Here is a 13,870-nt window from a genome sequence, read left to right as displayed (position 1 = left end):
AGCCCATGCCTCCTTCATTGCTACTTTTTTTTTTTTTGTTAAATTAAATTCGGATGGATTTGACAGCAACAAAAGGATCACCTCAGCCCATTCCAGGAGGCAAAGTGGTTTTCAAAAGCTCTCTCAGACCACATCCGTTGGTGAATTGATAAGATGCACCTCCATTTTTTTTGGGGGGGGGGGGGGGACTGAAATCGCAGGACTTCACTTTGGTAGAGGTTAAGTGCAGGTGCAGCATACACTTTCACAAGCTCGTGATTCGTTTGTATGAGGTGAGAGTCTCCCTATAGTAACTTACTCAAAACATTTGGTGAAGAAAACAGGCCCACTCAGTTTCATGAGTTTTACATGTTTCCCCTCTCTCTCTGTCCAGTTAATACAGCTAAGAAACCTATCAATAATGAAAACATTGTATCCATTCCCTTAATGATCTAAAAGATGGAAAAAAAAAACTCCTCCAATGTAAAAAAACAGCAATGTGTTTATGTTTACACAAGATTATGAAATGCAGTGGATGAGATCCATAAATTGATGAAAAAATAAACATTATACACTTATAAAACTACACATTGAAATGTTGATGCAAGTTACATGCAGTAGTCCATTATTTTAATTAGCTTTTCTATAGGCTGGAGTGTGCACTTACATATCATAGCACATATAACAGACACCTCAATATACTGAGCATGGCAGATATTTTTATTCAGTGGCTGAGGACACATCACCACCATTTTGATATACAATTTAATTGGCTGATGCAGATGTCCAGGCCAAGTTCACTTGGCTCGACACAATGCCTAGTGCAATGCCTTTTCTTGCTGTTATTAAGAGCAATTAAGGACACACTTGGAACGAAGGGAAATATTAACGAGATGAAGTCAAAATATTTTAACAAGGCCACATTGCCAGGGGACAAGAACCTCCAGGAGGGAGAAGCTTTGTGATGTCAGATCACTCAGCTCACTGGACTCCCCCTCAGGGGTTGAAGTCCAAGTCTGAGGCACAGGGTGCAGTGTTAGTAAAGGGTGGAGGCTCTTTAGTTAACGCATAGTTTTGCTTTCCTAGTGTGGCCTGAGGCTTGGTTTAGATGTAAATGAGACAAGGTATGCATGGTGCACAAAGCTTTAGGGGAAAGCTGTGGATCCTTCTCGCCCCCAAGAGACCAAATCTGTACAGTTTTATATCCAGCTTCTCAACCATTGTAACCCAAATAGAATTAATAGTTGGCAATTTATTATCCAAAATAATAAGAAAGTTGTCTTTCTTAATGAAGGTGACATTTTTTCATGTGTACAGATACAGTGCTGTGATTCATTGAATTGGATGTTTTTAATCAGCCATTTTAATGTTCAAAATAACTTGTACATTTATTATAAATAAGGCAAACATTCTGGACTGAACAAGACGGTGAATAACTCACCCGTTTCAAAGCACTGATTGATAGTTTTTTTTCTCTTGTACTGGCATAGACTAGAGAGGAAAGTGCATTAGCGCTAGCAGATTATAACTGAGTCAAACAATGCAGACTTATATGCATATATGCATATAAGAACTGATACAGGTATATTAGTATACCTGAAATAATTTTCTCTCTCTACCTTCAAAGCAAGTTCATATGAAGCTAGTGTGGCCTGAAGCTGTAGCTACACCCTCTGCTTGTATCCTGGTAGTCTAGTTTTCCAACACATTTAACTTCAAACGGATGCCTTTGCTTTCATATGTTGTATGGAGGCATGCTGATTATGACTGTAAATGAGGTGTGGCTGCATCTTCAAGAAGCAACATGGGTAAAATAGCTTCCCTAATGGTATAATAGAGGTGCCTCACCGAGGAGTTATAGTGACAGCTTTTTGGGTTTGAAGCCCTGTTCCTTACCAATACACCACACTGCTACTCAAGTTCCTACCCCCATGGGCATCCCATTCCCAATAAAATGAATAATAACCACTTGATTTATCCTGCAATGCATGATGTGGACTGTAATTCTGTCTGTCTATCCATTGATTCAGGACATCTGCCCATCCTTCAGGAAGCAGCAACAGAGACACAAACATAAAATCGTGAAAAAAAAAAAAGCCTATTGCCTTCAGGGTGTGAACGGACCCTTGCTGAAGTAATTGCTCTTTTGTTGTGATTCAGCTGGTGGCTCGTTACATTGCATGACATGGGTTTGTTTCAGAAAAGGCCCTTTATATAATTCCATCTGCATCCAGTTCATTCTTGCAAAGTTTTATTTTCATGTATGAAAATTAATGTTTTCTACATTTGCACACTTAGCAGTAAGCCACGGGGAAGTATTGAATAATGGGACTTAGTACCAGAAAAACTGATTTTTGAGGGAAGAAAGAAAGAGCTTTAACATTATTCCCTAAACTGTACACTAAGTGTAAAACATGATTACATCAGTAAATAAACTGAAACAAACAGCGTGTTCCCAGTGCTTTTTTCTTCACCACACATTCAGCTGTCTGCTTCCCTCAGACTCAACAGTCAGAAAATATCAACCCCAAATCCTTCTGTTGTTAAACAATGGGAATTATTGTGTTCATAGGAGACGTACTGGTGAGGACATAGGTCTGGGAGCTCTTTCAAGAACACATTTCAAATCTAAGGGACTTGGATTTGAGCAATATGCCTCTTGTCCAACATGTGCAGAGGTCTCACACATGATTTCCACAGTGACGCAAATGTCATGGAAAAGATACTTTTGAGAAGCCTGAGAAGTTGGGGTGGGAGGGGGGGTTATGGAGGACAGCTATACCTAGTTCTATAAAAAGCCAGGGACTGTATTGTTAAACTATACTGAACTCCTCTACTATCTGTTCCTTGAGCTGGTCAAAATTACATTAGGTTTCTGTCTGTTTCCGCAGTCCCACAAATGTGTTATTTACAATGATATCAGGAAGAATGGAACAGAAATTTAAATGAATGGCATTTGGTGATAAGTGCTTTCCTTGATATCCTGTTTAAGCACTTATGTGCCTGTGACTGTCACGTGAATAATATCACAAATGGCCATCAATGAAAGTATGCTGGGATGATTTTTGAATCAAAGTAGATAATGCGAAGGCAATATCAATCAATGAGTTATGTGTCAGGGTAGGCACCATATTAATCAAAAATGAGATGGATAGACAATGGTTAGAGTTTAAGGACTTTCAGACTTTTTGCTGATATGACAGAATAAACCAGATCACGTTGTTTGCATAAATTTCTGAGAAAAGACTGTATTCAGAATGTGTCATATACTGCATGCCAATCCAATGTCCTCCCTTTTCCCAACAGCAATAAACTACTATGCAGCTTCATGGGAAAAAACAGAATGTCTATGCATTTCCCAAAGTATTAAGAGTAATTTAAGTTTTCCATGGTTCTGTGTTTTCCTTTTTTGTGACAAGAAATCAAATGAGGCCTGAAAACTGTTAGCAAAGGCAACTTGCTTAATGCAGGCTATAATGGTCGCTTATACGAGTGTTATTCTGTTGCCAGCATGCTTTGGGTTCTCCCTGTAGCATTATTAACATTGGCCTGATGTGGGAACGGTGATTTGCAAAAGCTCATAAGGAGGTGCAAATCCACAGCACCGTTTCCAAAATCTGCTACAGGCGAAGGAAGTTCTTGACACTGGTCCCTCCTTTTTTGCTTGAAATGGGATTTTTCTGCTCCTGCCAAGTGCACATACATCTGAAAAAAGACAGACCAACATATAACTCCTCTGCTTTTTTCAGATTGCTATCCAAGTTTGACCAGTGCCAGTTTTCTTTCTCCTTTTTTTTGGTTCCCATGTAATACTTTTACACAACTTTATGCAGCTTGTATGGTGCCAGAATGTAAAAAATTGTGCTTATGTTCATGTTATTTTCCATTTTATTATTAGCCAGGTCAGGTCAATTTACCTTCTAACACCCTCTGTGGTGCTAATTGGGCTCTGAGAAACTTATTAGTATTTTGCCATAGTTCACCTCCTGAGCTCCCTAATACATTAACCTAAAGCAGTGTTTCCTGGCTCTACCTGTACCCTTGATTGTCTTGTCTGCTCTAGCGCTCTAGTCTCATTCATTACCATGTGAGTGATCAAATATCTGTAAACTGTACATAAGGGTCCAAATAAACTGACAGCCAAAATAGCTCTAAAGTTTACAATTGCATTGTCATGATCATATCCATAACCTCTCTTTGAATTTGTAGCATGGAGTTCTGGGATGTGCATCCCCTGCCCACAACTCTGATCACAAAAAATGTGATCCCACAGTAGACATTAGTCTGTAGGAAGAGAGTGCAACAGGTTACATTTCCATGTTTTTTTTTTTTTTTAAAGTCCAAGGTTATTCCAAATGAATATAAAACTTACAATAGACTCTATTACCCAAAGACAAGTGTGAGCCAACAGCATAAACTATAATACTGATGAAATAGGTGCAGAGGTGTTACAATTATAGTAACAGAAGTGAAAATATAACAGCAGAAATCCTGAGTCCAGCCATTACCCATGGAAGCAATCTAATTGCATTATGCTCCAGTCAATAAAAAGACAAAACACTGACTTATAAAAGTAACATTTCTTCAAGTCATGCTGGTTGCTCGGAATGCTGGTAAAGTGTTTGGCTGGATGACACAGCCATATAAAAGTAAACCTTGTGAAGACCATTTAATACTTTTTAACTTACTGAGCAGATACCTGTGCCCAGGGTGACTTAAATATCTTAAATTCACTGAAACAGAATCACGCATTGCACATCTGCACACACACACACACACACACACACACACACACACGCACACACACACACACACACACACGCACACACACGCGCACACACACACACACACACACACACACTCTTTCTCTTTTTCTCTCTCTTTCTCTCTCTCTCTCGCCACCTGACCGTTTCAGATGAAAGGCTGTCTTTGAGGCTTGACAGCTAATCGCTGTTCTCCTCCCTAGAATCCCTCCCTCCTTGGCCTTAGATGTTTGTGTGTGGAATTATGCCCTGTCATCTCCTCTCCACGTTTTCCCTGCGTATCACTCTTGCCTGCAAAGTGACGGGGCAGGTGTTAATTTTAAAGGACACTGATAAAACTCAGAGCCTGCACTGGTTCCAGTACTGAGTGTTGCACCCTGTTTGATGCATCGCCTGCCCCGTCTGTGATATTGGCCTTATTCTGCACATTCTCACCTTTCTTCCTTCACTGGTGTATCTCAGTGAGTCCTCAGGCACTGATCTTGGATCAGCTGCATGTGACAGATAGTAGCCCGTCAGTGAGTTCTGTGAAACAAGCGCCTGCCGTGGATAAATTTCCTCCCTTAATTTGCAGCACCTTTTTCAGAAATGATGCAATTGCAGTTCAGCACCACCATGCAAACTATGAGCTTTAATTGGTGTGCTGCTCCTGTTAATTTTCTAAACAAGTTTTTCTGCTCCAGGCTATTTGAGTCAACACCAAACTACTGTGGGTAAATGCATTTTTGCATGTTTGTCCCTCTGGTTGCATTATGAATAAAGCTTGTGTACTTAGAAATCCCCTTGGAATTTGTTATTTTACATTGTAAACTGCATAATGTTAACAAACACATTCCTTTATTTGAAACATGTAAAGTACCAAATATGATATCCATTTTTCTAATAGTCAATTATCATGTTTTCTCTACTTTTCTTTGTGCATACGTGTTAAATTTCATGTAAAATTACGGTTATAGGACATACTCATTGATTTTTTTTGGAATCCAGTACAGTCTTACTGTATACTAACATGCTGCTGAAGGCTGCAAATGCAATTGTGAAACATGTCCCCCCAACACACACACACATACACACACACACACACACACACACACACATGAACACACATATTCACACAAGCACACCCATATTCAAGGGCTTTTGAAATCATACCACCGGCACTCACAACAGCCACCTGACTTCCCCGTTAAACATGCATAATAGATTCTTCGTATCACGTTGACAGCATGTGCTGCAACGCGCGGCACAGCCGGCAGAGAGGCCATCAGGAGCCGCTTGTTACATCCCAATTTGTGACTATCAGACCCCCACAATAATGCATTCCAGTTAATGGTAATTTATTCAAACGAATTTGCAATGGAAATATAATGTTGTTTTCTCCCACTTTTTTTGCTTGCTCTGGCCCACAGCTGGTTAAACACACATGCATTTATTTATATTCATTTTACAAATGAAACAAATGTAGATAAGAGGGCTGGGGAAAATGCTTCAGAAGCAATTTCAATACCAGAAAGCTTAATTTATGCACAGATGCAATTAGGACCCTTGCATGTTTAGATCTCTGGGCACAATCGTGTTTTGAATAATTAATTTAATATCGTTCTCATTATTTATAAATGGCAAGTGCCCGCTATTACACTTTGAACTTTACTTTAAACGTGACACTAACATTTAGACAGATTAATTTAATAATTCTGTTGGCAGAAGAAACACTGGAATGTTATTTGTTAAATATTCACAAGATGTCTTAGCACACGTAAGGACTGTGCATGAAGAGTGTGTTAAAATTCATTTCTCGTACCTAATGGATGTTTGTTCGTAAAAAATGCAACAATTGAAATAAATCCCATAAATTAGACACAATTAATTCAATTTTTGAGATAATTCAGAATAGCTTTTTAGTTTAGCACTACAGTCATTACGCATAACCCGACTGGTATTATACAGGTTATGCTTCTTGGCTTAACAAGATATTCAAAATAAAAGATAGAGTGCTTACTTTATTTCTCCATTGCTCCATGATGTGCAGAAAGTATCTCAAAGCATGACCCACTTACTGTGTGCACTTGGAGTGAGTGTTGTTCTTGAGTTATTTAAACAGGTGTACATATGTTTCCTCCATACCCGCTGCTTAGCCCTAGGCATGAGGATGACGGGGTGGGGGATTAGCATTACTGATTCAGGTGGTTGCATTATCTTCAATGAAGATTTGTTTGCAATGTATTTTTTGTCTGCAGATGTTCAGAGGCAGGTAAGGATGCTCCTTCAGTGTCATGCATGGATTGCACAGTGAACCAGGGTTTAAGGAGACTGTTCGGGAAGGAGTCGGGTGCTGTTCATTTTAAGGGGCAAGCAACTGAGGCTGCCCTCGAAAAATGTCTGTAAAAACAAGATTTGGCTGGTCAAACTTTAAGTTAACCATCATAGTAAATGCCCCAATTACACAGGAAGGTTCTGCAGCAAACCCTGAAAATTTTAATACTACCCATAGAACGTACATGTTAAATGAGATTTAAGTGTAGGGTCATTGACTTCAGTGGTTTGGGCTTAGCAGCAGAGCTCAGAGGGTTGTAATTTAGATGTATTATTAAACACAAAAATAAGGTTTAGCTGATACACTTTTCACATGTCAAGGTTTTCATGTTATTATCAATTTTGATGTAGAGGCCAAGTCAAAATGAGAAATTCATCCCGGGATTGTAAATGAGGGAGCGTCCCCAGTCCTCATTGGTTTCAATGAGGACCTTTTAAAATTTAACATAATCTTACCAGCAGGCATGAAGAAAATGTGAAGCTACACAGACCAAACACCACCTTAATCCAAAACAAATCATAATTTGGTATCAGTTGGGTTAAGACAAAAAAATGTATGGCTTGTTATGCACATGTGATTAAATACGTGGTGTAGTGTATGATATTTTTGGCAGAGAACTGCAGTACTAGGTCAGTCACAGTTTGTCAGATTTGCACTGCGATTCCCTGGTGGTACCACTTTGCCAATTGTCATTGGGAGAGTGAGATTCTGATTACAAAGCACTAAAATTAGCTACCTTCATTTTGAATGCACCTGGGGAGGGCAAAGAACACACAGGGTAAACCTGAGTTTGTGTCCTTGGGCTAAATGTCCCGACACTGAGAGTCAGCCTGAAGTACAGAATGAACTGGTCAGAAGACATTGGACTAAAGGTGTTCTGGACCACTTAGTATGACTTTTCATTCAGGTGAATTTTTTTTTTTTTTGTTTTGTATTTAAAAATCTATTTTTGCTATTTATTTAAAAATATGCGGTGATGTTAGCCTTGTTATTCAAAAAAGTATCATCGTCTTTTAGTCTTGCAGAGTTTACCATTTTTGTTCAATTCATAAACCTGGATATTTACTTAAGAAATCCAGGCCCTTTCTTACTGGCAGCATAACAGCACCCTAACTGGGAACTGAACAAACTTTAAACTTTAAACTATTTTAGTTGTTTAGAAAATGACTTTTCGGCATGGAGAAATGATAGTAAAACTATTCCTGATACATTTCACTTTGTTCTGAACTCTGTGTTACTTTTCATTTAAACATTTAAAGATGTGATTTATTCATGAGATGCCGAACTGTCTGCTTGTCACTCTACGTGAGAGGTAACAGAAAGGTAACAAAAATAGAGATGAATAGGTCTGCCACATCGAGCAGCTGTGATTAAACTTATCCAGTTATTTTACATTTCCATTGGAGTGGCACATTTTAACTGAATGCAGCAATATCATAGTTGCATGAATAAGTTGAGAATATAGAAGTAACATTTTCAGATAAATGAAGAGAATGAAGACATTGTCATCCAGAAACATTTCAAGATATCTCAAAACCTGATGAATTTTCATTTTACCCACCAAATGAGGAGTGGAGAGAAGTGACACAGACTTTCAAACTACTCTCTGAAAGTTCACCATTATTAACATAGTTCAGCATTATTAAATCACACTGAATTCAAAACAACAAAGCATGTAATATGAATAACATACGTTTTGAAATGAGAACACCATAATCAATTCAATGCAAGTTGGGGTAAATTTAATGTAATGTTTGGGGTGGTGTAACAGATTAATAACTATATGTTAATTAATTAACAAATAATTTGTGACACCACACCAAAAACCGTTATATTGCTGGGACAATCAAATGGAAATTGTTTAATTTTGGAAATTGCACTATCCTCTGATTCATCCTCACCACACAGCAGGGGTGCAGTATTGAAAGCCTGTACATACCTAACAAATGTTGCGTTTTTGGCTTCAGTAAAACACTGATCAGCTTCCAAAATCTCATCAGCCTCGTTCCCTTAGTTTCACGAGAAACATGAAAACACAAGCAAGCAACTGTTTGGAGGGAGGCCTCGGCTTATATTATAATATTATAACATAAGTAAGTTAAAAAAATATTTCTGTGCATGACAATGGTAGTTAAATCACACTAATGTGACAGTGAACATAATGTTTACTAATTAGTGAAGATTTTACTGTCTTTAACCACCCCCTTGGGCTGTCCAGAATCTGTCTTCACTTCAAGAGAGCCTACTCACTGAAAACAGACTTCAGTTTTGTCTGAAGAAATTATGCATTCATGTTTATTTTAAAAATGTATTTCTCCCTCTGAATTGTACTTGCAGGCTGAATATTGTAATATCAGGTATGAGGAATCCCCCATTAAACTGTACTTTGGTGAATGGCATTTGTATTATTCCAATATTTTGATTAATCCATGCAGCCAGCTGAAAAAAAGTGGTTTGCCTCATAAGCAGGGAAAATATTATCACAATTATTATTACATACGCTTGCTTAGTAGGTGCTCTATTTCACAGCAACTTGCATAGCGGACATCTTCCATATGTTATCCAATTATACAGCTCTACATTTACTGAGGCAATTTGGTTTAAGGGTACAACGGCAGTCAACCTGTTTAGGAACTGAACAAGCAACCTTTGGGTTACAAGCCCTACTGCTTACTTCCATGCAAGACTGCTTCCCACTACAACATATCAGCGTGCTCCTAAATGTGACGGCTGGCTTGGTAACAAATCATTTAGTTCCATTCCATGACCATTCATTCTTTTCCCACAATACGTGGTTTCTGGGTATTTTTCACCAATGACAGACTACAAAAGGCTTTTCTGTGCATGAAATCATCATTTTTGTCCCATGCTAAATAACTTATTTGCCATAGAATTGCATGTCCCTGCATATTATACTTTTTTGTTTCATCACACCTTCTCAAGTTGAGTTTTCTTTGAAAAATATTTCCTGTAAGCCATAAATTACAGGGAACCGTGACAGGATTTAGAAAACAACATATGTGTTTTAGATTGTCAGAACAGTGTTTTTATAGTCAGTAGATCACAATAACTGTCACAAGAGTATATAAAGAGCATCAGATGAGGGGAAATAGTATTCTAGCTTCTAATACATGTAACAAGGTAGGATGGCTATTTCTTTCATACTGTCTTGTGTTTCGCTTTCAGTGCGTGTGTGAAACGTGTGAATTCAACACTACTATTTTCTAGAGATATGTAACCTGACTATTTAGACTTTAGACTACAGGCATCATCTTCCTGGCAAATTATTAGTTTTTCTGGTCCTAAAATGCATACTTATTTGCAAGTCCACTGAATAAGCACACAATGACATCTGCACAAAGGAACTTTGGGCATATGTAATTGTTCAGTGAGTTTGTTTTTGTACAGATAAATTTTGTGGGATTAATGATGGCCAAATTCCTGCTCTTCCTCTTCTTCTTGGTCAGAGCATGCTCTGCAGGTCCTGAAGGTAGGAAATTTTATGTATTGCTTTTTATTTATTGCAAATCACTGTTGCTGTGATTTCACATTCTGTAGATGAATAAGCTGACTTTTCTCATAGTGCCCTAGTTTTTTGGTGAAGTCAACATGACCACTGTGCATTCCACACTGTTTTTTTTTTTTTGGCTTATTGTGACTGGATAACAAAGCTAAAATCCACCATTGAGCTATCCTGTTTGTTACTGTATGTGGCATTTTACAGCTTAGTTGTGTATGACCACAGGAGCAAGCTGCAGGCATTGTCTTAATCAGAAATGCACAAATAGCGTTAAATGCAAGTCTTTGAACTGAATTTTTGTGTTTCTGTGTGTCTGAAATTTCTCAGACCTCTCTGGGAAAGTTTTTGTTTTTCCAAAGCAGACGAATACTGCCTCAGTGAAGATTACACCAGCAGCCCAGAGCTTCCCTGCCATATCTGTGTGCTTGAGGTAAATAAGAATTACAACAGTATTTCATAACCAGACACATGCACACACAGGGTTAATGTGGACAGAGGTACCTACATTTGATATGTGCTGTACTGCAGGGTTGGAGTTCATTCTGAATTGAATTGAGATTTGGTGGTAAATTCCAAGTCAATTGTTGAATTTGAATTTGAAATGAAATATATATATATATATATATATATATATATATATATATATATATATATATATATATATATATACAAGAAATAAGGTTAAGGTATAAACAGAGTGCTGCTGTTAAAAGTCCATGGAATACAAATAATACCTTCAAGATCTCTCACAGTGAAATTCTCTAATTTTCAGGTTCATTTCAGATGTCAGCAGACATTACGCTTTATTCTCAGTGGCTACACCTTCCAATCAGAACGCTTTTCTGTTGTGGCGACAGGCACCAGGTCTTCCCAAAATTTTGCTTAACGATAAAGGTGACCCTTTCACAAAGTTGTTGATGGAGGAGGGTGCATGGAATTCAATATGCGCAACGTGGGACTCTGTGACTGGACTGGGCCAGGTGTGGCTCAATGGGAAACCCAGCCCCAGAAAGCACGTGCACCCTGGGGCTGCAGTGGAGGGACAGCCCATAATAATCCTGGGTCAAGATCAGGACTCCCACGGTGGGAATTTTGATGCAGAACAATCCTTTGTCGGTGAACTTACTGATGTGCACATGTGGAATTATGTCCTGCCTTCTGACGAAATTCAGAATTTTATGACTGGCCAGAATTTCAAATCAGGGAATGCTGTCAGCTGGAGGTCCCTGGAGTACAGTTTGCATGGGGAGGTGGTCAAAGCAGATGAGCAGACATCCTGTAAAAAGTAATTTCATAAGCATTCCAAGAACACTCATGCTATCTGGTTATTCAAAAGCCTTTTCCTGCTTTCTTCATTTCTGATTTTTTTCTTTTGTGATTTGTTTTCTTTCATATTTTAAGAAGTACTAAATAAATCTCAGCATTTTCTCCAGCATTCTTCTGTGTTGTTTGTGCCTTCATTAATATCCACCGCTGTTTAAGCCAGTGGTTTCAAAATATCATTAATGCACCATCATGAAGCTCTGAGACTGGGTCTTTCTTTCAAGTGTGATCAATGTTGTTCATCTTAACAACTAGCAAACATTTATTAGTCTGTTTCCATTCCAATTTTTCTGTCTGATCAAGGACACCTGTAGTGGAAAGCATTCATTTATGTAACATAAATTCACTGATATTTTTTAAAATAACATTTTAATGCATTACTACAGAGCAGACTATAGATCTGTCAAAATTACTGATTGTTACAGTAGCACTAGAACTGAAATAAATTGCATTCTAACAGTAAAAAAGCTTTAAAATACTATAAACCTGGACAGCAGGACATTTACTGAGAAAAAAAACATTGGAAAGAGATCATTTTTTGTGAAAGAACCTTTAAAAACTCCCAAATCAACAAACCAAATGAGAAATACGAATAGTATTCAGTCTGAAGAAAATAAAATCCAGTTCAAAGTCATGGCTGATATAATGTGCATGTCTGGAATTAAAATCTAAGAATTTTAAATATTCGTATTCTTTTCTACATTGAATTGCAGCTGCTTTTTTGGCGGGGGGTTTACAGAGCTGCACAGCTCACTGCATGACCATGAGAAGCAGATCCAATCAAATGTGGCCACAGCAGCAGCTGTGAGCTGCCTTACTGCCAGTTAGGTCATCAGTGAGCCATGGCGATTGCTTTGCTTCATAGTGATCATTCACGGTCACCTGGCTAATGTTTCATATCTGTAATACTGGGAAGTTTATGGTTTGTGGTTTGTCTCTTTCTGATCACAAGAGAGATGCAATGGTAACTAGTGGGACAGAGGAGTCATTTTTGCTTCAAAACATTCACCGTTCATTTTTAATGCTTTTTCTCCTGTATGCCTCCCTGTATGGAATTATATACTGATTATACACACTTGTATGTTAGGCCTGTCTCTCTGCAACAACCTCTCCAGTCATGATGAAGTGAGACAAATGCAATCCTCGAATACACTCACATGCAACCAATGGCTGCTTGTTCAGACTACAAGCCACACAGTGCACCACAGTGACATGGGTGCCAATTGGACAACAGGTGCTATTCCGCTGATGTGAGCAGCTTGTAGGGTGCCAAAAAGTGGTGAGATGAAAAAAACTTCACTAACCGATCACATCAGTTTCTGGCAGAGCAAGACCAATTTGTAATTCTACTGTAGGCTCCCAGTCATTGTCAGTAGATGAAACAGCACGACTTGAACCCAGGCTATGGGTCTCAGTCTGCACTCAAGAGGAGCACCATGCCAGCTGAGCCATTCAGGAGTCTCTGCTCTTCTTTCACTATTTCCTGTAGTACATATAATACTCTTTGCATTTGTGCTACAACAATTAGTTTTTTTCCCTTTTTTTGAAGACTAACATCTGGTGGCATTGATTACTATGAGTTTTTGCGGTTATTAAATGAACTCCCTGTTGACGCCAGTTCTGAGTGGTAGGGCTGTGATTGATCTGAAGGGCTTTGTTAGCTTTCACCTTGCTTTATGCACAGTGACAACCAAGATGTTACCACAGGTGATAATTAAAATTACTTACACACCTCTTTTGCATGGCAATATCTGAGGTACCTTCTCTCAGAACATTACTTGGGTTCCAATACAAAGAAGCAACTTGAGATTATTAAAAGGCCTAAAACACTATAACTTGTTTTGAATGGGTGCCATCAGACATCTGCTCAGCTTTTTAGTGTACGGATGCTCCTATACAAGGATTGACAGAGGAAAAAAAGCCACCCTGAGGATCTATGACAGATACGCTGAGCAGAAATAATAGCTGTAT

General features: G+C 38.5%; 1 protein-coding gene across 1 annotated transcript; it reads left to right on the top strand.

Moving 5' to 3' along the window:
* The first annotated feature begins 10,148 nt into the window (after nt 1-10,148).
* On the top strand, nt 10,149-11,933 carry LOC118791761 (serum amyloid P-component-like). Its single transcript, XM_036549188.1, has 4 exons — nt 10,149-10,197; nt 10,465-10,546; nt 10,904-11,006; nt 11,349-11,933. Exons 1-4 carry the CDS (start codon nt 10,156-10,158, stop codon nt 11,863-11,865), a joined length of 744 nt encoding a protein of 247 aa, XP_036405081.1. The 5' UTR covers nt 10,149-10,155; the 3' UTR covers nt 11,866-11,933.
* Nucleotides 11,934-13,870: the final 1,937 nt, after the last annotated feature.

Source organism: Megalops cyprinoides, chromosome 17 (genome assembly GCF_013368585.1).
Source record: "Megalops cyprinoides isolate fMegCyp1 chromosome 17, fMegCyp1.pri, whole genome shotgun sequence".
NCBI lineage: Eukaryota > Metazoa > Chordata > Actinopteri > Elopiformes > Megalopidae > Megalops > Megalops cyprinoides.
The sequence above is the reverse complement of the archived record's forward strand: the minus strand, read 5'-3'. Positions and strand labels throughout refer to the sequence as shown.